Raw genomic sequence first — 24,040 nt, 5'->3', positions numbered from 1 at the left:
GAGGTGCGGCGTGTACAGAGGCCGCTTTTTTGCCGATAGTCCTGCCCGAAGTTTTCTACACGATGCAAGACACAGCCCCGTGATTCCACAAGGGTTATAGCATAAGTTTATATTACAAGGTTACGGCAAAAATTAAACTCTCAATCATAAGGGCCTACAATGAGCTTTCTATTGCTCCCAAAAAGACACAAGCTTCAACAGGACTTAAAAATGAAATCAATAAAAACTTACGTAAGGCAGCCTAGCTAACGATGAGACCAGGTCTCCCGCTCGCGTAACTCTGTAATTTCTACGAGAGAAGTGTGTTTTTTAATCGAAAAGAATTTCTACATGAACAGCACTTCAGTCACTACCTATCATAACGAAACCGAAGGACCAAACTGATCCGCTTCATAAATAGGACCTTTTTACGCAAGCATGCGTTCAGTATTAAAAAGAACTAGTTCAACTGGAAGCGGCCTTATTTTCTGGTGACTCTGAAGAAAATCAACACGAGAGCCGGCTCCAAATCGTGACAAATCTCTACTTGGTATATTATCATTAAAGAGAGAAAGCAACAATAACTGCAACGAAGGGAATGCTCCCGCTATTTGAGAAGAAATAAGTTAAAACATCCTGCCTTATGTGCGCTGCAGAGCACATATTTCTTAGATACCACTTACCAAAATGTTAAAAGCACAGTCTGGGATACTCAACAAGCTTGAATATGATCAGGTGGCAACCAATCTTATACTACATATGCGCCTTGCGACACCTTTGTGATTTATCAATTCAAATGATTAAATATACCCTTTAAAGTAAATTATCTGAGCCAATAAATTCGGATATGAAATCGAATAGGTCTCGATACCACTGTCAATATCAAAAGTGACTCGTCGATTTATAGTTGTTTATTTCCTATGAGCATTTGTACTTCCGTTAAGCGGAACAGAGTTCCAAGATATCGTTGGCTTGCGGCGCCCTTCAGTTTCAAGTGTAATACTGATACAACAACGTATTATTATTTTGAAAGGCTGACTAGATTAGCACCTCGCGGCATCCGCTGAAGCCGCATTCAAGCACAAACGCGAGCTCCAGGGAAAAAAATAAACCGGAATATGAAGTTTTGTAGCATTTAGAAGAACAATTGGCAATTATTTACTATATAATTAAAGCAATATAAGTTTAGCGTCTTATGAGCTATACGGCATAGTAGCAAGCTCTCAGACGCAATAGGAAGTAAAAGGAAAGTGACAAGCTCGCATAAAGTTCCTTCTATCCGACCGGCCAGACACACACGTCTGTCGGTATTACTTTATCGTCCAAAAAGCTTTAATAGAATGTTGAATGCTTCCTTTGACGGGGTCCTATTGGATATGCTCGTCACGATCGAATTCGTCAGCTAACCTGCATACAGCTGAGTCATGTATGACATAACAGTAACTAGTAGTATAACAAATATTCCTATTCAATAACCTTCAAAAATATGTTGCTTGATCCGAATATGTAGCACGCGTCTAGATCCCTCTCGCAATGCAAATCCAAAGCTAGTCTTTTTCGTGGCAGTGGAGGTATCAGTGCCCAGTCTCCAACAGGTTATAGCATCCCTTATCTTACAACTGGAAATTCTATTGCTAATGAGGCTTTTAGTAACACATTTTATTATTTTATCGTTCAAATCGAAAACAATGAAAATAATATCAGAAGATGTTTGGCATCGACAATCGTAGAACTGGCCAATGCAGGTTAAGCCCAGTAAAGAGAAATCATTTGTCTAAGAAGTACTTTAACAAAATCCAAGCATCAACTCCAAGAGTGTGATATAGGCACTTGTTCAAAAAACCTCCTGGTCTCCTAACAGTCCAAGTTAATAATCGGCATCTTTGCTTCTGAGCGCACTAGGTGCTCTCGGTAGTTTTTGTTAGCCTAGCTCTATTTGACTACAGTGAAGTCTGACGTTCTAACGGTTAGGTAAACAAATGTCTTGCAATTAGTTTCGTGCGCCCTTTCGTGTTTAACTAGAAGGCCTTGGAACGACCCAGCCCGTTTAAATTCTTTAGAGCAAAATGCTTCTGAAGTTCCCGAACGATTAGCTAGAAGCACGCTCTTTGAGTTAAAAAAACCGAGTAACTATGATTGGGTTGGCCTAGTTGCCTTTGTAAGATGTTAGTTCACACACTAGCAGATTGAAAGTCCGCTTAGTGAAGGTTCAAAGCCACATATTCGTTTTGAAGCCCAGGTTCATTTAAATCAACGAAAAAGTCGCCTATTCTGAACTTCACTTCTTTGGTGTCGGAAGCGTTAGTTGTGATCTGATCATCACGCTAGCAATGAAATTGTCTATTGCCCGTGAGAGCAGCTCGTTGAGTGCATGAAGACATCGCCCACATACTGTATGACCTTTAGGAAGTGACGCTTTGTTTGTCAAATCAAAAAAAAATGAAAAAAGAAAGTTTTCGTTTTCAATCGATTGGGCCACTGAATTCTCCAATGTAAGAACAGTACAACGGTAATTTTTCGGCAATTGTAAGCCTTTTCAATTAAAAAGCATGGTCCATGTCATAACAGTATGAATGTGAGGTGGGAAAAGCCGGTCGTTAGCCTACCAATTAGTCATGTAGCCCCTTTAATTTTTTTGGGGCGAGCACCTGCTGCTTAGGAATTAGCCCTTTCCTTTTATAGCGTGCAGCATGGTTTATGAATAAGTTCATACAGCCTGCATATCAGTGCGAAGGTTTTTTTGTTTCAACAAACAACGTTTTGCCTAAATTCGCTAGCATAAGAGAGAACAAATCTGCCCCTTTTCAATAATGTTACAGGGCTGTCTAAAGAACCATTACCTTTTTGCTACATTTTTTGTTAACTACATTTCGTGCGTATTTGCTGACAAACTGTTATGTTTTGACCGTTCTACAAAATAAGATAATCTATTGGGATTGTCTTTATGGCTTTGGAGTGCCGGAAATGCTTTGCTGGACATAATCAACTACGTAAATCAAATAATTTTCACTAAATATGCGAGCTCTACCTTTCTTCAAATTTTGCGAAAATCGACCGCTGCAAATTGCCGACAGGGCATAGTCTTATTTCTCGTAATACCCAATAGTTTGGGTCCATGTCTGGATTTTCGTGGTAGTTTATCTATTGTATTCAGTCTATTTAATCGATGTAATGCGGATTAGTAAAGCACTATGTCATTGTAAATTTATTAATTTTTAATAGCCAGCCGTTCCAGGGAGTTGGTTGAGACATTCGTAGAATTCTAGACGCTTGCGCTGAAGTCAAATTTACCTCGCGCTTCATTGCGTCAGTGGGCGTCCCTGCAATGCAATATCGAGTTCTCTTTTCGCTAAACGAAGATTACCTGATCGTGAAGAAGGAATATGTCCTCTAAGAACCTGCTGCCAAGTTCTTGTTGAATGTATATGAATCGTCAACAACCTGTCGGTAGAATTTTCGATTCTATAATCTGTGATGTATAAAGCATGTCTATAGAGTCTGTAATTCGCTTTAATGACGCGATTACTAGTAATAGATTTCGTTTGCGGCACAGAAGACATAGTGACGTTTGTGTCGCAAGTCTAGACAAAATTGTATATTTTTTCTAACAGCTATTGTAGAACAGTACCCATTATATTAAAGACATTTTTTGTCGAAATTTGGGAGTTACTTGGTTTGTGTGTTCTTTTGCCAGGGGCCATCAAAGCTTCATGCTGACTTGGAATTTTGCTCTCTATAGGTTTAAATGCAAGTTTCTTAACTATGATGGGCTGGATACTCGCGTTTCTAAACAAGGATTGCGTGACGGTGTTAAATGTTTTTATCTGCATTTATTAACACTTTCGTGTGGCACATTTACACGGCAAATGTAGACTATATTTAAAACACGATTTTAAATATAGAAGATTGAACCCTAGCGTGAAAGTCCTGCAGTCGAGATCGCGGTAGGGCAATGGCTAACATCATACCAATTGCAATGCCTATTGCATCGCGTACAATCGTGAACAGGCGTTTCCTGGTCTATGGACAGGCGTTTCCTGGTCTATGATAATCCCCTGTCCACTATCCCTATATACTTATGGACAAATGAGCCGCTGCTTATCGCGAATCCAGTTTTTTTTTGCCGACCTTGAACCGGAGGCAAGTTTTGATGGAATTGGTTGCGGTTGGTGCACCAGGCGATATCTATTGGTTGCGGGTAGTCCGAAAACGCGATTTAGGAATGCAAGTTTAATGCGCTACGGCCGGAGGAGCCCTCAGATTAGCAGCACACCGAACGCTCCTGTTGGAAGGTCGGAAGTAACTAGTGCTATTTTAACTGAGAAAATCACATTGTTTTCTTCCGTTAAATCGTTTCATCGTTTTCTTGTGTTAAATCGCAAATTCCGTTCTCTCATCTTTCAACATCGCTTACTAACACAGCCGCAAAAAGTAGACATTTTCTGCTGAAAAAGGAAGCAGTTTTAGCTTAACGTTATAAAATCATCTGCGTAACGCAGCTTATCAGATAATGTTGGACGGCTCACTAAAAACAACAAAGAGGAGCAAGGAACTATAATGGTCAACTTAAGCCACTCCACGTTTTTGATTGAATAAGCCGAGCCCTGCAGTACTATCGTCTGCTGCAACCTGCTTCTTCGAAAATATGTTTCAAAGGGATAAAAGAAACAGGGACACCCGCCTTTAAATATAGGACTCTACATCTTTAGGCGGAATGATACAAAATTGTAAGTTGTTTGCTAGTTATCTAAACGATGGCATTACATCATTTTAGCCGAGCAAGTATCAATGATTGGCAGTAGCTCGGTGTAGGGCAACAACTCTATTTTCGCCTGCGTCTTGCAGGCTTAATTACCATACTTAACAAAACTTGTGTAGTTGTGCTTATCGTATTCAAATAACTAAAAGAGTCGAAATATTAAAAAAAAGAATATAACAATGACCCCTATTTCGAGCCAAACTTTTAAAAATTCTAATTATTTACTTACTTACTTGGTAACACGAGCTATAAGCTTACTTCCATTACACAATACCATTAGCAGAATCGAAGCTTGCAAATATCCCACAGTCCGAAGCTAAAAATAGTACCAACTTAAAACATCTAAATGGCATACATACTGTGTAAGTTTGTATGATTGTCGATAGCAGTATGTTTTTAATAACAATATTAATGATTATTTTTTGTTTCAGTATGGAAGGATCCGATCTTTTCATGGAAGTTGTTTCGCGAGCCTGTGCTGGTTTTGTATATTCGGAGACCGTAGCGTCGTACTATATGCGACAGATCCTGTCGGCAGTTCGTTACTGTCATCAGAGAGACGTTATTCATCGAGACATTCGACCACACTGTGTCCTTCTTGCTACAAAAGTAATAACAACAAACAACCGGCTATTAAACACTAGCAAGTTAGATGAAAAACATTTTGCGATTAGAAGAAAACCCTTGTTAGCTTTCAATACCGTTCTTCCTTTAACATAGTTCCTATAATACCTGCTTAAAAATTAAAGCTTAGGTGTACCTTAGCATCCCGTGTCCAAGATCACGAGGTTCCTTTCGAAATAAATAACACTTCTCTCGTTCTGTGCAGGACACATCAGCCCCGGTAAAGCTTTATGGATTCAGCCATGCAATTCGATTAGATGAACAAATATCCCTGACGCAACATCAAAGTAAGTGCTGAATGCCCTCTAGTACAAGGATTGATATAGCTATGACAATGATTTTCGCCAAGAATCAACAAGGTTCGCGGCTCTATGGCGCAGTCGTAGGATCGCTTCTGTAGGAAGCAGCTGCAAAGCATTGCTATTGCAAACTCGTCTATTGCTTCTGCCTGGTGTATTACGTGATTTTTTTCAGTAAACTGAACTAGAAATTAGTAAATTATGTTCTTATTAACCCTAGCGTGGTTACACCATGTTTTTTTTAGAACAAGCAGAACTTATCTGATTCCTACTCCTTATGCGCAACGTGCGAACGTTGACATTTTTCCGCTTTTTTGACAAAATGGTTTAGCTTTTTTTTTTTTTTTTTTTCTCACCCTTTCGCTCCAACCAGAAGCAAATGATAATATCAATTGTCGGAACTATATCTATGGATATTAGTTCGCATCGCCTTACTGCACTTACCAAGAAGCTCTTCCAAGGGACAAGTGAGTTTATCTCAGTATTTTCTCAAAGAGTTTACACTGAGTGGTAGTTTCTGTCAGTGCTTTATAATACAAACCATAAAAGAGATAGGCAACATAACAAAGGGTTTTATCAGCCTTATCTCGGATGTTTAAAGGTCTTGAGTTTCATTCAGCGAGTGTGCTCTTCATAGTTAATAATAATACTATGTATATTGATTAATTAAGCACGTCACTTAGAGTCAATTAAATGGGAAATGTTTCTCCATAAACATTAACACAAGGTTCTCCTAAATGGTATCTCAGAAGCAGTAACTGAATACGGGCTATCTTACAATGCTTACTAGCTAGTCTTAAATTTTGAAGAAAATTAATTTTTTGATGCCTCGTACCTCCACCCAAGGTGTTGCACGCCCCACACAGGAGATTACTACTAGATTGATACATACTTTTGAAAGAAAGAAAGAAAGAACTAGTTGCTGGTTAATATATTTATTGCGCAACACTAGATAAATATTCTGACAAGAGATTGCTTTCTTTACTGTTAAAGTATGTTTTTGTTTTTGAAATTAAGGGCGTCCGGTCCTTTTTGCAGCGGCTGAGGCACATACTTTTGAAGTGGTTGAAGCTGAGCAATATGTCTCCATTCCAGATATCAGAACATGATCCAGCAATGGTTTATTTCACCAACAGTTATCAATTAGCCTCCTTTATGTTACATAGGTTCTACAAAAAACCGAAAGTTTGTTAGTTATATAATGCGTTTCTTTAAAGGTTTGTCAAAATGTCACCTGTATCTATTAAGCGTCTGCATACTGATTTTTATTACAAATTGCTACGGTACTGTACATTTGTATTTTATAAGTTTTGCAGAGGAAGGTTCAGGGTCGATAATTATCGATTTTTACTTTTCTTCAAACAAGAAAAAATTGACTGTATTTGAAAATCTTCGAAAAAGAAATCGAAGAGGTCCAAGAGGTTATTTGAGAGCGACGAAAATAGCTTAAGATGCTACTAGTGATTTTAAGGAACTCTGTTTCTGCTTTTTTTTTTTTAGTTGAATTTGTTTATCAGGGATAAATTCTACATACAGGAAACTACAGCATATATTTTGATATTGAAAGGCAATCAGTGTAAACTTTGGTTACTTATCATACGTAGCTTGTTATCATAAGTAGGGTTCTTCCTATTCATTTAGTTGGATATTTTACTGTCTAAAAGAGCAGCTAGAAAAAAAGTAGTCCCTGAAGAACTACAGAGACTCGAATATGAACGTAGAAATGATAAACTCAAGTCCTAATCAAAGGTTGGGCTCTGACTAATTTAGCATTCATTTGTATTAATCAAACGACACACTTTTCTATTTAACATAAATATGTTCACCACACTTGAAACACTGGCGAGCATTTTATTCATCTTCCTTGAATGAAAATCAGTACGGTAATTAATGGCAGCAAGCCTTCAGCTGAAAGAGACCATTACAAGGTGGGTAAGGACCTTTTCACAAACCCTAGAAACGAGTGACGTGAACATATCTTAGCAAAGAATTCATTTTTTAGGAGATTGGCTTTTATGCGTACATTAGTGGAATCATCGTAAAAGATAACAAATAGTTTGGTGCGCGTTAAAAGTTTTTTCTTATATTATAAAATTACTCATCGTATCCTATTAGATCTCGGGTTAATCAATCGGCTTTGTTTTTTTCTGTTCTGGCGAACGAATTTAAGTAAGAGAAAACTTTTCGTTATCTTTTTTATCGAAGCTGAAACCCGTCAGTATTAGTTTCCTGTGTAAGTCATCAACTCTTTTTTATCTTTTCCTAAAGGCTTTATCTTCCTTCTTCTGTACTAGCTAACCTTTCTGCGCTTTTGCCAGCTTATGCTAATAAGTCTACTGCTGTATTTTAGGATGTACTTTGAGGAATATTTATAATCAAAGGGCCATAGAAAAGGCCATTCTGAGAAATGCCTATTCCACCACGGGAAGATCAATGCCCTTTATTCTTTTTGGACTTGCTACTTATAGCACAATTTTACATAGCCTATGTTGTCCTGGAGCATTATTTTTAAGCCAAATAAAGTACAATTAGATAATTGTTCCTACTAATTACCCATAATTCCTACTAAAGAGTATTTCATCCAGTCGTCATCAACGGTAGAGGAACTACGTTGTCTATTATAAGTTTGCCTATTGGTAACAGCGGTTGATCGCTTAAAATTGCCTGGCCGACTTATACCAACACATGATGCTGTCTGGTTAGAAACGATACCAATAAGCTGCCAGTAAATAATTTGCATTTTATCTGCAACAGGCCTTGTTGCAGATAGGCTGCGAGACTCTCGGTAGCGTAACAGAAGGACACTCCATTATAATTCAATCTAGATAAGTTATTTTGATCTTGTTTTCCTTCATAGAACAGCCACAGTCAATTCCTGATGCGGGGCCAGCATTCGCATTACCTATGGCTATTAGTTTAAGCCCTGGCAGGAATCACACCCAAAACCAATTTATACTGTATGTATTTGGTGAATACGCGTTTAAAGGACATGTTGATTAATCATTTTCAAAACAAGTTCGTGATCAACATAACTTGCGCAGGTACCTCTTAACGATGCTTAGTCGTAACGTTTTTGCACTGTCTACGTATTTAGTGCGCTCAAGACCGACTAAATACGGTTCTCGACAGGTTTGTCAACCAGCTCGTAACTATTGTTTATATAATAACATTGTAGCAGGCGTCAGTTTGACCAGCGCCAAGTACTTTCGCGTTTGCATTAATTGATTACACCTATAGCGACTAGGATCTTAAAAATGAGATCTGTACCGTAGTATCATAGGATTACTGTGCAGAGATGCCGAATGAATGCCAACGACAAAGTACCATTTTGGACGATGCGTATTATTTACAAATAGTACAAACTCCCATGAACTAACGAGTTGGTAAAAAACATACATACAAATTTACAAAATTCGCTTCGTATTTCCTCAACAAGGTTTTCTGTAAGTCGTAAATCAGAGATAAGAAAAACACAAATGCTACGCAGTAAGTAATATACGAGTTAATATAGGTGCACGGAAATTGCCATACCTGCTCGCCGTGATCGCTGGCTCACATGCTAACAGATGATCTGTAGCACAGAGCAAGACTCCATTCCTAAATAAGTTAAAAGTCAACTGGCTCTGGAAAATAACTGAAGAAGTCGTGAAGTGCACACGCCAAGCAACCTCCATATGTATCCCTCCGACTTTGTATCAAACGATTTCACCTTTAGGTTTCTTTTACTCAAGGCGCAATATACGATATGAATGCTGTGAAAACCTTGATTTTTAGGGCTACCACTGCTATGGGTTCTTGTTGAGGGTTATGGACCACACTGAACTTATCGAGCTGTTCAAGGATAGTCGAGTTACTGCAGTTGCATCACCCCAAGTTGAAAGGTCCGGTGAATATGCACAGTAAACGATGCTGGGAAATTTACAAACGATCGATTTACACGGCACGAAAGAAAACAGTATTTTTCCTAATTGCTATAACGCAGAAAAATGGATTATAGAGCTCAACAGTGTTATGGCCTGAGTATGTGTTTCATCGAAGGGTTTGTTGTTCTGGAGACTTTGTAATATAGCTCGGTCTCGTGGCTTGTTACTTGAGATTGTGTCATCAAAAATAGCCTTAAATAGCATTAGAGCGATCTATCGAATTAAAGCAACAGCTGAGAAGCTGTGCGTTGAGGTATGGAAAAGACCAGTATGCGCGTCTTCACGTGTGACCGCTTTGTTCCCGTTGAATCAAGCTTTCGCTACGCGGAGATCGACTAGCGTAAATTTGTTCTAAGAAATTGCCAGCACGTTCAATTGTGCTATTAATAGCCACTGTATTACTGATAGCCTAAATGTCAGAGGCTTAATACATCAACGTCTCATATGACTCACTTATAATCTGCCAATACCGACGATTCACCGTAAAGCACGACAATTGATATTAGGAGGCTAAAGGATAAAAATAGAACCGATCAAATTTGAAAAGTACAACGCTAGGTTACGTGCTATGTGATGTGTCCATGGGGTCGACAAAACGTACGGCTCAATTCCGGTTCGTATCGGGTCGAGCAGGTATAGCATTTCCCAAAACTAGACTGGTTTTAATTGAGTAGTCCATTCGTTTCAAGATACGCTGTCATTTGTTCCTATTCGTTCATACGAAAATCCTAAAACTTATTTTCCTAAGGGTCAAAGTTTATCATTCGACTCTACTGAGTTGTGTTCCTATTCCGTTGATAAAACCCGCCTTTTTTTCGTATCCAAACGCCCTTTCGGTCGAAAAAGATCGGCCATCTTTCTATGCCTTGGGGCCTAAATGTCAATGTGGGAAGTTTCACAAATGTAGTAATAAGATTTTCAAAATCAATATTGAAAAGAAAGGTACGGTTATGGCCCGTTTGGCTCTGCACATTTACGTTATCCAATTTGATATTATTTCTGCAGTAATATAGGTAAGAGTCCGGCTTTTCAGAAAATGGTGCGACTGGCTTGTCGAATGGCCGATAGATGGTAATTACGGACGGATAGAATTGTACAGAAATTATCTTTCCCATCACGACTATCGTGAATAATTAAGGATGGAGCCTTCAGAGGCTGCCAAGTTAATTAAGTTGTCATTTTCTATGTATATATATGAAGGCGGTTTACCTTTAGAGTGAATAACGATGGCATGATATGGACACAGAATTGTTAATATACTTTCTTCATCTAGTCACACATTTTGAGTAACGTATGTTGAGCGATCCGATTAATGTCAAGTATAAATGTTATTATTCTAGCCACTATAAATTTCGACTATATCACAAAATTAATTACGCAAACGCAGGACTTTGTGTGTACCTCACTGTCTGGGAGTAAAATATTGTTGCAGCGGGGTCTGTGTTGTATTCGCATTTGGAAAATGTACTGCTTGCCCCTTTAACTTCTTCAGAGCTACTATTTCCGGCTTGCCATCTGTTAGAATGGCTACAAGATAGGCCAAACTTTCATAGGATTCCACTACTAGTAGCAAACTGCAGAATCGCGTGCTCCACATTTACGGGTAAATCGTTCCCGAGAAACGCTCTATTCCTGTCTTAACTTTGCAACTTCTCCTTTGCAGTATTAAGTCATACAGCTAACAGCTTGTCATTACAAAAGGTCCATAAACAACCGTGCCTCCTCAATATCTCAATATTCGGCAAAATAAACATAGCAGTGAGCATATATGAGAATAGGATTTTTTATATAGAAACGTATTGTTTTAAAGCACTACTCATATCGAGACTGGCTAGGAATTTACAGCATTAGATAAACTTTAACAACTTTTTTTAGTTTAACATTTAGCAAACAACTTTAGTGTTGGTTGGTGTTCTAGGCCTTCTATAGTCCTGAGTGCGGCAATCGTAAGTGGAAAGTATCACGAAAGACGAAATGTTCAGTAAAACATGTTTCTCTAGCAGCATTTACCGAAAAACTAGAAGCCAGTCGGCTAAATAGTAAGTGCGATCAAAATAAAAACCAACTTTTTGACTGAAGTTTGACACGATATCAGAGGCTGGGGCGACAATTGCAGACCATGCCTTAAAAAAAAGCTAGTCACAAACCCGCTTCTTTAATGTCTATCCTAGTTCAGATTAGCCACAAGGCACAGACGTGCAAAAGAAAGCTACGACTACCTGTAGGACATATTCTCGTCTGCGCCACCAAATGAGGATATGCTTAGGGGCAGCGTCCACTACGCTAATGGTAGCCGATGCATAAAGGGAAGATTTTCGTAAAAGATTCTTTCCATTTCCCTGATATTGTATTGGCTGCACATTTTCCTATGATGGCTAGAGCTATTAGCATAACCTCAAGCCCTGCATAGGAGAGGGGGACAAAAGTTATTATTGAAATTCTGCATCTATTTGTGGAACAGGGAGCTTCAGTAAAGAATGGAACAATAGTGTATTACCTACATTGCGTAATAACACCATCGAAATAGGAGCAAAACATTATAATTGCAGTTGGCGACCAACAATAATGGAGCTTACTTCCAGAGCGCTTAACTGCTTCCTATAGTTAATAGTGTGGTCATAACTTTTGGCGTGTCTGTCGCTGTATCTCCATACACCTGTCTGGCGAATTTTGCCGAGTTGCTCGTGCTGAACAAGTCATGGCCATTTCTACTATACAGGTACGGCCCAAATAATTGTGTGCATTCCGTCGCAGAAGAAGCATGCTGATCGGAATAGTTATCCAAAATGCTTTCGATGGTGCCCTTCGACGGTGAGTACGAGTTTTAGATGTGGTTCTAACCTTCAGTGAGGTGTGGTGAAGCTTAAACTATTCTCCGGGGCCGGTTCTTGAAATTTTCCAGTCTTCTGATGACGGCTTTCTATTATTATGTATCAGGTTTTAGTTGGCAGGGATGCGTTTAGTAATCGATACGCATTTAATGGCGCTTCACCGCGTTAAGTAGTGTTTAACGTTGATGAAGCTCAGAACGTTCAAGCATGACTGGTTGCGATCTTAGTCGGACTTGGTCCTCCTGGTAATTCCTACGGTACTCTATGCCAGCTAAGAAAATCACTCTGATGGTAGAGAGCCACACGTGTTGGTTCTCTATTGTTAGCCGCTAAACGTGCGTGTCTGTTCAGTCTTCCGTTTTTAAATTATGATAATTCGCCCGCTGCAATGTTCCCAACGTATATGTTTTCGGAGCTCAAAAAAGCCAAGCAGATTTACCAATATACAGGTTCTCCGTTAATCTAAATAAATCCTCGTCACGTTTTGGTCTGATGGAGGAGCTTTTTAATCGATGCTCTATATTTACTGTTTGAGCTGGCATACGCCAACTACTCAGATCGGCAACATGTGGAGCTCATTGAGCGCACTTGACTTCAAGTCGATATAGCTCCAAAATCATCAGTGCCTTTAATTCCTTTGTCACCAGCGTCGAGATGTCGTCTCAGAGATTTTGACTCAAGAAGCAGAGCATGTCGTCATCCGCTATATGGGTTTTCCAAAAAGAAGCTTGAGCCTGCTAAAGCGCCGGTGCAAGTGGGAGAAGGGTGAAAGGGTCGAAGAACGCGGAAGCGAGGAAGTAACGTGAAACCTACGAGAGGTCCAGATGCGAATGATAGAGGTATTGATTGCAAGGCATTCGGAGCTGAAGGTTAGTCAACCGTTCGGTGCAGCTTTATGTTGCTTTCCTTTTCGTCAACTCCCTGCATCGCATCTCTCGTATTGCTCCGTGCTTGTTAGCTCTAACTAAAGGTATCTCGTATGTGAGTGTAATGAACAAACGAAAAATGTCGCTAAGTTTAGCAGAGAAAGCTTCTTTTTTAATCAAGGAGTTTGTTTTTGATTAAGGATGGGGAAAGCTTTCCGATCAGCTCTACAGAGTGTAGTGAGGCTGACAGTAGGAGGAGGACAGATACCGAAAGAAACGTAAGAGGACAATGTCCTGCTCATATTGAAAAAAAACGTCAAGTGGATGTTTCAGGTCATTTGCTGACTGGCTTAAATTAGGGAAGAATTTTTGGAACAGAATTGTAATGCGGGGCTCACGTGAGTTTTTCTACCTTGTTGATAGGCTTCGTAATAATCTTACTAAGCTGCACAGGAGTCAATGCTTTGTAGAACGACGTGTTCAAAAATATTAGTGGAAGCGTTTAGAATGGAAGAAAGATCGCGGTTTTCAGATTTGGCGCCTGAAAGGGCATAGTACCCTGCTGTTTATTTTTTTTATATTCAAAAGTGTCTTTTGCTTTGGAACCCTATTTGAGATATTTCACGAGCCGATACAATGCGTACCGAGTCAACTCTTTGCCCTTTGTTTGAACTTCATTATAAGCGTATGAGCATTGCCTGACTAATCCACATGCTTGTCCTATTCGATAATTAAAAAGCAAGATGATGTTGATCCTAAAGAGAAATTGAAGTATGCGGGTTATTCGTGTCACTTAGGTGGCTGTTAATACCAATTTCATTAGTTTGATGAACGTTAAGGCTAGTGTCTTCTCCGTTAGGTAGATTTCGCAAAGTGGTTTTAATCGTTTCCGTAGGCATAATTTCTGTTTGCTGCTCAGCTTATTGAGCCTTTCTTGTATTAGCTAGATTGAGAACAGCTGCTTATGTCCATATTCGCAAATTTTTTTTTAAAGGGGTTTAAATTGTGTATGTCCCAAATAACCGTTATTGGGCCTTCTTTTTCACGTAGGATTAGCTACTGCCACCTCTATTGTTTTTGAATACTTCTATTATATCTGAGACGCTAGATCTAGATTCGGATAGCCGTCGAATCTTCACTTTGCTAATGATATTCCCTTGATATCGGAGCAGTCTACTTTTCTACGTCTGAGAAATTGTATTAAGTTAACTCATTGACTTTCGGTCTTGCTGGGTGCGTATGCATTTGCGGCGCTTTCAAGTTCCGTGAAAGAATTACCAGATGTCCAAAAGAGGCGAGCAGTGGAAAATTTGAAACACCTCACGTCAACTACAATTACATTCGAAATGCTAAGGGTATTGCTGGGAAGGTACCAGAAAGATATGGACATGGTTTGCGGTGCTGGGACTCTGAAATATCGGCGCGGGGCAGAGTTCCAATTTACGTTTGCGTCTAAAGTATAATCAGTCATTTATTCCTTCTTAAATGAAGCCACATTACACTTCATGAGAACGGAGTCGAAGTTATTACTGTCATGCATGAATCCGTTTATGTCTACAGGACCGCATGTTTTCCAGCTTTTTGAAACAATCTTTCTGTGGCTATCTATGGTCGACTGCAGCTAAACGCTGGCATCGAGAAACGGCTAAGTTTACGGAACCTCAGAATTTTCTTAGGCCAGATTGGATATGCCGTATTAAAGAGATGCTGGTCATTTCATGGGGAATTCCTTGAATAGACTTTTACAGTATAATTGAAGCACCTCTTATCTTCTCATTGGATGCGACAGTTCGGTTTTTAAGGCACCGAGTGCAACTCTTTTCATTACTTCCTACGCAAACTGCGAAACCTAGCTTGGCGTTGTAGCTTGTTACGAACAAGGCCACAGTCGGCGTGTGCAGTTGCTAATAGAGCATTGCATTGATTTTATCTATAGTATTGCTAAAACAAGAAAAAAAACGTCGTTTACTGTTTTCAAAGCTTGCGTTGTAGAGCGACGTGGTCTGATTAGCTAATGCGCTTCTCTTTAAACGTATTGTTATCCGAATTTCAGTTACAAATATGTTATATGTTAGTATTAGTATACTGGAAGCAGAGGCTGAAAGTCGGTCGCAGGTTAAAAATCCTTCTTGTGTACGTACTTTGAACGGCACACTAACTCGCCAGCTGTAATGACGTGCTTTTCGCGTCTCAACGTTTCCCACACAGTCTTGAATTGGGATGACAGTAACAGCTGGCTGTGTGAGTCTGATGAAAATAAACTGACTAGTTTGTAGCAGTTGCAAGGCGGTACATTTTTTCTGGCGCCTACAACTAACAAACGATTATATAAGGTATACGTTATAACTATTGTATTATGTCAAATTGCATTATTATTTACAGATCTCTGTCGTTACTATATCTTCCACAATGTAACTTAAAAACATAATACAAAAAATGTTTACGGTAAATTACTCCAGAGGCACTGAACAGCGTTGATGTTGACACGAGTGGCACACCTGGAAATCGGTCTGATTCCAGTTAAGTGACCTCCTTAAGGAGCTCACTCTGTCTCGTAGCCGTACACGAAGCATACATTGTACCACCTGACTCTCTGCTGGGATGTGCGTTAACAATGCCGACCAGCTCGAATGCCCATGACGTTTTTTCGCGGAGTGCACGTACGTCATCTACCTCGATGCATCGAGGTCTACGCGTCTTATCTATACTGGCTGATTGGAGAAAAAGCATATTTTTTTCATACCAACGGATGGATAGAGCCTACGAGCTAGTAAAATAAAATAGCTAGATTTACGCTGCTGTAGCGCGGCGCGAAGAGCTTTCGTTCGTGGAGCGTCAATGACGAAACGCGTAGCAGATCCAAGCTTTGACGAAACAATGGAACAGAAAGCAGCGCCTGCTGGCGTAATCGACCGCGACTTCTCCGAGCCACCGTTAACTCAGTTCAAAAGGAAGTATCCTCAATTGCTTAGCGTTATCTAGACCCCATCCTACCATTTTGATTAGCGACGATTTGACGGTGCCAACAAACTGTTCGACGAATCCTTTACGATAGATGATGCGTGGAATGTTGAAGTTGCATATAAGCCTTCACTGAACAAAGGATTTTCGGGACGCCAAGGCGTAAGTAGATGCAAAGTGTTTGTTTAACGGTCTTAGTGAAGAAGTGAGCATTATAGGAAACTATCTGCTTGCAGCACAGGGAAGTGACGAGAAAACAGAGCTACACGAGATGAATCTGTGGTGCAATAATCGTCCACATTTGGTCAAAATGCATCGCTCATATCCTGACGCAGGTGGGTAGGGCAGTATGGTTCTTGCTAACTCTTCATGTGGGAACGTACTGAACAGCTTCCAGAAACCTCAGTCGGTAATTGCGAATGCTACGTTTAGAGTAGCCAATTGCTGCTCTAAGGAGGCTTGCATCTATTTGATCGCAAATTCTTAATAACTTAAGATATTCGCGTAATCCAGAAAGGCTGCTTTAATACCTAAAGGACTGCACTGGCCCCAAAGCGCGCGTTTCGTCCTATTAATGTTAGATGAACAATACAGCCAGTCGAGATTAACTCAGAACACTACCTATTAGATACTTCTGGATTTCACAACTACACTCCTAGCAATATACCGTTATCCGAGGTAACCGAGAGTAAAAACGCTTGTTCCGTGCGCCTTATGTGTTCGACAATACTCTATGCTGCAAGACGGATTGATGCTCCGTCGGAAATGACTTTTGCCGTTATTACAAACTGACATTCAGTAGTAATATCTCATCGTTCATATCCGATGCGATTACCCTGCATATACTATTGCCTGGGCCGAGAACCGTCGAATCCTAGTGACGTGATTACTGACAAAAATCTTTCATCTTAATGGAGGCCATGCGATAAAGCGGTAATATGCGACGGTCAATTCCGTATAAAAGAAAATGTTGCCAATTTTGATGTCGAAGCGATCGACGAGGTAGAGGCGGAATCGTTTGCTGTTTAGAGCGGCTAGAAGCCTTAACATAGGTACAGAGAGTTTTTGCCTAATGACTAACAAGAGACTACTATTACCATATCGTGCTAGTATTTAATATCACGACCGCCCATCCGTAAAACCAAAAACACGCTAATACGACAGCATCCAGATGATGTACTCAAAGTTGCTGAACAATTAGCTTATCTCGGAGAGCAAAGGTCAGAGTTATTAAGCTAAGAGCGGAACAATTTGTCCGATATTAGCTAAGAGGCGATGACAACTTTCAGTATCGTGTCTTCGGTAAGACACACCATTACATTCGAAGCGTTAGCTACCCTGAATCGCAAAGTAGTAAATCGCCTATTAGTTTCTGGTTTCGCAAGCCACACGGTGCCATATGAGCAACGAAGTCGGCCTTGATCATAAAGCTGCGAAGTATTGTATTTCCGCTAACAGAAGACCCTGGTATACGATGATTCCTATCAGCAGATTGAAAATAACAGACGGTTTTTGGTGAATATATTGATTATCATGCAGAGTCACGTTATTTTTGACGGCGTGTCGTCAGGTACTGATGTACAAGGGAACGGCATAGTAAGCACACGTACGTTACAATTGTAGACCATGTCCTTATCGTACTGTTTGACAGCCTTTCTTTGTCCGCAAATAGAACTGAAGTAATAGCTTTGCTGATCCCAATAACGTCTAGAGACCAAAAACGTTCAACGTCAAGCGGTGGTTTGACGTCGTAGACGCGCGGCTACCAGCTTGCCGGCTCTGACGGGTCACCAAAAATGTGCAGGGGATACTCACTAGTTCGCTTTTGGTTGGCACGTATTAATGTGTTGACGCATATATATCTCTATCGATATCGCATAACGTCTGTACACCCAGGTGTCTTTGCAGCACTTTGACGTGAACCTGCGTATGCTCCATTGGGTTTGGCACTCGAAATCGACCAATGCACGAAGCAGCACACACACACACACACAAGCAATCATCCTGAAAGCCAGCGCGTAATCGGCGAAACTTTTGTCAAGCCCATTACGCGCCCCAAACGATGCCCTACAGCGCGGACATGACAGACTCTGGCTCCTCTGTCTTCTAGCACGCAAACTCTAGATTGGGGTGGATCCGATTAGTGGAGTCCAATGGATCTTGCTGTTAATATGCAGAGGAGAGGACCCGATCAAGCCGGTTTTTCTCGTTTGGGGAGCACGAGTTTCCTATATTGTACTCTGCAAACTTTTATCCGTCTTCTGTAGTGTCTTACACTACTGTACATCATCGTATTGGATGTGTTAACTAAATTGACAGGGATTAGTGTACAATTATCATGCTTAAAAACATTGTTTTTTGCGTATTTTGTTTATACTTGCTTGCTATACTTGATCATTGCAATCAAATGTAACCTATGTATGATTCCTGAAGGGAATCACCTTCTGTAAATATGAACTTCCAATACCGGTGTCGGTCCGGAGAACTCAAAACATAAAAGAATAAGCCAAAGCGGCAACCGAAAGGAGAAAATGTCGGCATCAACAGAAAGAAATGCGAAGAACACGAAACAAGCAAGATGCGGTAGAAAACATCTCGAGAAGTAAAAATATTGTCGAGCATTTCCTATAGCTATGGGTGAAAGCAAATCTCTAAAATTTTTAAATCTAGCGACTTTTTCATCTAAGTGACGAACTCTATACTAAAACAGGGTTATACTCCATACATGTATGTATGCTAAGCTTTGCACATGGTTTGACACACAACACGCTTCGCCTCGGGCTCGAGATACAGGCTCGATAAGCTGCGTCTTAGTATCTTTGAGATGTAAGAAAGTACTTTACAGAAGTCTTAAGAAGTTTTCTTACAAAAGTAAGGAAGTTTTAGAAGAAAGACTTCAATAGACTTTGTGAGTTGGTGGAAAAGATTTACACGGCGGAGGCAGGGTTTTTACATTAGTTCTTTTATTTTTTAATAATATAACATTATTTTTAAATAATCTTAAAACGTTGAAGTAAAAATATAGCTTGTAGGGGCAAGCAGGTTGCACGGCATTTTTTTAAAAACATCCCTTTCTTACTTCGCCTCAATCACTGTTTGATTCTGATACACCATTCCCAAGCGCCTTTTTTGTTCTATAAGCATGCTGTAAGGATCCTGTATTTTGAGTTCAATTTCAACTCAAAGTAAGTCTTAGAGATTGATGTTTCAGGCGGGAAAAGGTACATTTTCAAGACCTTTTATTCTATGCTTTTTGTCGAGACCAACGCGCTGTGAAAAGAGTTCGAGAAATTTGCTTTGCGTACGATAACGATGCCATTGGTATTAAAACTGCTTAAGAATGTTTTGCCAAATTTAAGAAAGCGATCCAGGTCCTACAGGATTCCCCTCGCTGTCCGAATCTAATGACGACCATCTGAAAGCATTTTTACGACGGCAAAACAATGACAAACGATTTAAGAACTAGCAAAAAATAGGCCACAATCACATGATCATCGTTAAACGCCTTAAGTTCCATGGGTTCACACAGAGACTTGGAGTTTGAGTACTTTTTGAATTCTCTGAGTCCAAAGGGATTACGACTTAATGTTCGATCCCAACATCCCAACCGATTTTTACACAGAATTCCCACCGATGATGAAAAGAAGCGTATCCATGCAAATATGGACCCGAAGTCCAGATGGGCGGGTCCGAAAGAGAAGCGAAAATTTAGGGTCTAATTAGATTATGCTTTCTGTTTGATAGCATTACAGAGCCCTAATTCATTGAGGATTGTTTCTTATGAGTCGGGTAGTTGATCGGTACGTTTATTTCGTTCAGTTGCATCACGTCAACCACGCTATTTAGGAGAAAAAGGCGTCAAACGATCTTAGGTCATCCTGCTTTATGACAACTTGAAACCGCGAATGGCAATCATCGTCAAAACTGCTTTCCTAGATTTCGAATGAAAGGTTTTATTGCACCCTCTACATTATTGTAAAAGTTGATAACTTACTGCCACGAAGGTAAAGAATGCGGTACTTACTATTCAGTAAAAAAGCACAGAAGCTTTGTTTCCTGCCTAATGCCTTACGCAGATATGCACTATCCCTATTTATTAGTCGCAAATGCGATAATACTTAACCGTTTTGCGTGGCCGTGAAGGTCAGGACTAAAACAATGGCCAATAGAACAAAAGCTTTATGGTAGCTAAGCGTCCGCTCCTGATTTTAGCCAAGCTTGATTTTAGGAATCCATTCAATACAACCGATAACCTGGAGAGCTTTGCTCCATTACTCTGGAGTTTAATCAAACTGCTTTTTTACTCAATGCGTGCAGCAGGGTGACATTGGGACTAAGTTCACTCACTCATAAGAATTCAATGATGGCCAATCTCGTCAATATTGAATCATATTAGATGAAACTTGGATTATGCAGCCTTGTGATTGCTTTGGATGTATTAGGTGTAATAGAATCTGAAGATAACAGAAATCATAGTTGTTAGCATTTACAGGAGCAGCGTATTAACGCCAACAAGCTGGAACTTTTAGGGATACTTATTGATATGCAAAAAAAACCCCGTAAATGACCAACTCTGCACATTGCTCCAGAGGCGTCTTCGCTTGAACGTTATACATGCAGAAGTAGCCAAATGTATGTGCAGGTAAATTTAGGTTAGTCTAAACATGCGTGTGCATTGCACCTTGTCTAGATTACTGACATCCTAGGTGATCTTAAAATTTATGATATAAAAAATATTCTGGGCGAAGTATTTAACGTTAACCTCACAGACATTGCGTATAAGAGGGAAAACCGGTGTATTAGAAATGCGGCTGTAGAAATGACAAAGGTTGTAAGATTTGCTCAAGATACTCAAGAAAACTCGGGGTTAGAGGTGACCAACACAAAGATTACGTTTAATCACTGTGGGATCAAAATAAACAAACACTTCTGGGCAACTTTTGCGTTATAGAATAGTCCAGAGTATACCTCGCTTTGCGGGAAGTATGGAGAAACACTGAACGTCAGAAAGAACTGGGTGACTGATCCATAAGTTTTCGTTTTCTTGTACCAAAAAGATTGAAATCTTGACGACAAGTTGACGAAATTGTGGAGCACTTGCTAACCAGCCACCCGAAAATCCTCCGATAAATGGCCACTAAATTCCTGCAAGAAAGCAATTTTCCGACAACAAAGACAATAACTTTCGGCAGACATTAGTAGATTTTGACGACGCTAGAAATACGAATTAAGTTGTCTTTTAGAGGGTTTGAAGATTCGTCGAACTTCCTTTTGAAGTGGTAAAAATTTACTATTATTATATTATTTGCCTTGAACTTTTTTGCCCTTAGGGACAAGACGGAAGCTAGCACTTTCAACAATGTAAAGGGACTGGGCCGGAAAAGGTTGTGAGGAACGAAAGATGGACGAAAAGAACAGGAGCAGGAGAGAGGGAGTATAGGGAGAGAACGAAGACCTACAGCAGATGCCCTTGCGAGATCGGGGGTGAATGCCTGGCAGTTCTGGTGGGCAAAGAAACCGAGCACACACGCAGTTTTTTTAGATGAAGAAAATAGAAAATTAATGGACGGACACCACAGAAGGTTCCCACTACTAATTGATGATGTCCACAAAAAAAAAAGTCTTCGATGGAGAGTAAGCACAGTACTAATCCATTAAAGCTTCTTACCACCTGGAAGAGCCTTCATAAACTGGCTTTGGGGATTCACAGTTTCGCTACGGTGGAGATGCTAAATGCTCAAATGGACAACAAGGAGTAGTAGTATAGACTATAGTAAAGGCTAAAAAAGTGGCGGACATTCCGACAGAAAAAAAAAGGTGAAGACATGGCCACAAAACTAGACAGAACAGATAATAACTCATTCAATTCAGCTATCAAAGTCGCAAAACTGTCGCAAGAAGTCCTTCAAAGACGGAAAAAAATTGTGCAAACTTTAGCAAAGATATCACATCTCTTATCCAAGGAAAAGTGGCTAGAGGATGCATGCGCGAAAACGGAAGTAGCATGCAAAGAAATCTTTAAGGAAAGGATACATTGAAAGTAGACTTGGTCACCAAAGGGCTGGAAGGTTCTAGAGCCTTTTGAAGCAAGGCCGCCTAATGTGAGCCGACACCGGATCTCCACAGTCATTCCGGCGAAAAAGATGGCCACGATCATCTTCAAAGACAATGTCTTTGGTGGAATTAAATTCAACGCCGACTACGGCGTTCTCACGCTTATCGTCATCATTAAGATCCCGGAAGTGGAAATTATCACGGCATCACTGATGCAATCTATCAACTTCTTGGAAAGATAAGTCACTCCCAAGAAACAAACATAATCCCAGCTATTTAATTGCTGAGTTAAATTATAATGAAGGTAGAAGGCGAAGAAAGGTGTTATTGGAGGGCGCCGACAAGCTGTAGTATTTACAGAAGGTGGCAGAAACGATGATTCGGCCGAGAGGAAAGGATGTGGAAACTAGGACTGTACGAGTTAAAGTCGTAGGTAACAGCTGCTACTCATAAAAGTTGCGAAACCTTAACTAAGTGACTGACTCGGGCTATCTGGGAGCCTAGATGGCTTCCCAAATTAAAAACGGGGATTGTCCGCTTAAATTAAAGAGGTTAACGCGGCTGCCATCAACAAGGAGAGTAGGCGGACCTTGCAGAAAGAAACACTTCGTGCTGAGCGGTCGGTTAAATAAAATCTACGGTTAATCAATGACGGACATAGGTCTATGTTCTATAAAAGAGAATAGGAGATTACACAGCACTCATGATCTATGAGGACCAAATAGTAAAAGATATTAGGGGATGGCACGTTGCAGATGAAGTGGATAATCTCAGAAATCACAAGAACATAATCTATGAGTTAAGGTGGGTAAGGTAGTAAGTCGACGCAATGTGCAAGCCAATGAGGCTTTACTTACCGGAAGTTGAATGGCAAGGTGCTGAAGGATGCAGTAAACAGGGGCAGTAAAACGTCAACACATGGAAACGGGATAGGAATATTGGCAGCCGCCCGCAGGGTCTAAACCAGTAGAAGGGCTCAGAGAAAGGCTTCAAAGGAGAAGCTCGGTGATCCTTGAAAGGCCAGACGTATTATGTGCAAAGGGATTAAACGCTGCAACGAGAAAATATGCTCACAGCTCGTTGATGAAATATAAAACTATTCATGAGGTAGAGGTTACAAGAACGTCTGAATAAACCAAGTGGTATGTCGTCCAGACTTACAAATCAAGCTATCATAGAAATAGCCGTAAAACTGTCTTCAAGGCGTCAAAGACGAAGAAAGGAAAGGCTTGTGGTCCATGGTAGCATTAAGATGACCTCGACGAAGATTATTATTAAGACGGGCGGAAATTTGCGTGCGAAAAACATTAGGGCCGTATGGAATACGGTTAGAAACTGTGGAGCACTTGCTAACCAGCTACCCGAAAATCCTCCGATAAATGGCCACTAAATTTCTGCAAGAAAGCAATTTTCCGAATTGGTTGAAAGAGGTTAAGCTAATACCCATATCAATCCGTGGTAAGTCTGTGGCTTAAATGAACTTGATTCAAGTTCATTTAAGTCACGCTGTATCAATGCAGCGGATAAGGCACTCAAAGCTCCTATCATTAAAAGACTGATCAGCGAAAAGGAGTTGAAAGGAACGTTTGCATACGAACAGTTCGGATCTATAAATGATCGATCAACTCTTTTGGCTGTAGGTTGGAAGTCCTAAAGCGGACACTTGGTCCTTCAGCATATCCAAAGGGAAGGAAAGCAGACAACGAAAATGAATGCCCTCTGTTTAGCTAATATTCTAGACGTG

General features: G+C 40.2%; 1 protein-coding gene across 4 annotated transcripts in view; it reads left to right on the top strand.

The window, feature by feature from the left end:
• Positions 1 to 24,040, top strand: part of CASK (peripheral plasma membrane protein CASK) — a 318,301-nt gene that overhangs the window by 74,697 nt on the left and 219,564 nt on the right. For all 4 annotated transcript variants that reach the window (XM_086971259.1, XM_022845516.2, XM_086971260.1 and 1 more), the window contains exons 5-6: positions 5,170 to 5,347; positions 5,568 to 5,649. In XM_086971259.1, the coding sequence (XP_086827385.1) occupies positions 5,170 to 5,347; positions 5,568 to 5,649 (260 nt within the window). The remainder of the gene's footprint in view (positions 1 to 5,169; positions 5,348 to 5,567; positions 5,650 to 24,040) is intronic.

This window comes from Varroa jacobsoni, unplaced genomic scaffold (genome assembly GCF_002532875.2).
Source record: "Varroa jacobsoni isolate VJ856 unplaced genomic scaffold, vjacob_1.0 scaffold_1170, whole genome shotgun sequence".
NCBI lineage: Eukaryota > Metazoa > Arthropoda > Arachnida > Mesostigmata > Varroidae > Varroa > Varroa jacobsoni.
This window is presented reverse-complemented; position numbering and strand designations above follow the sequence as displayed.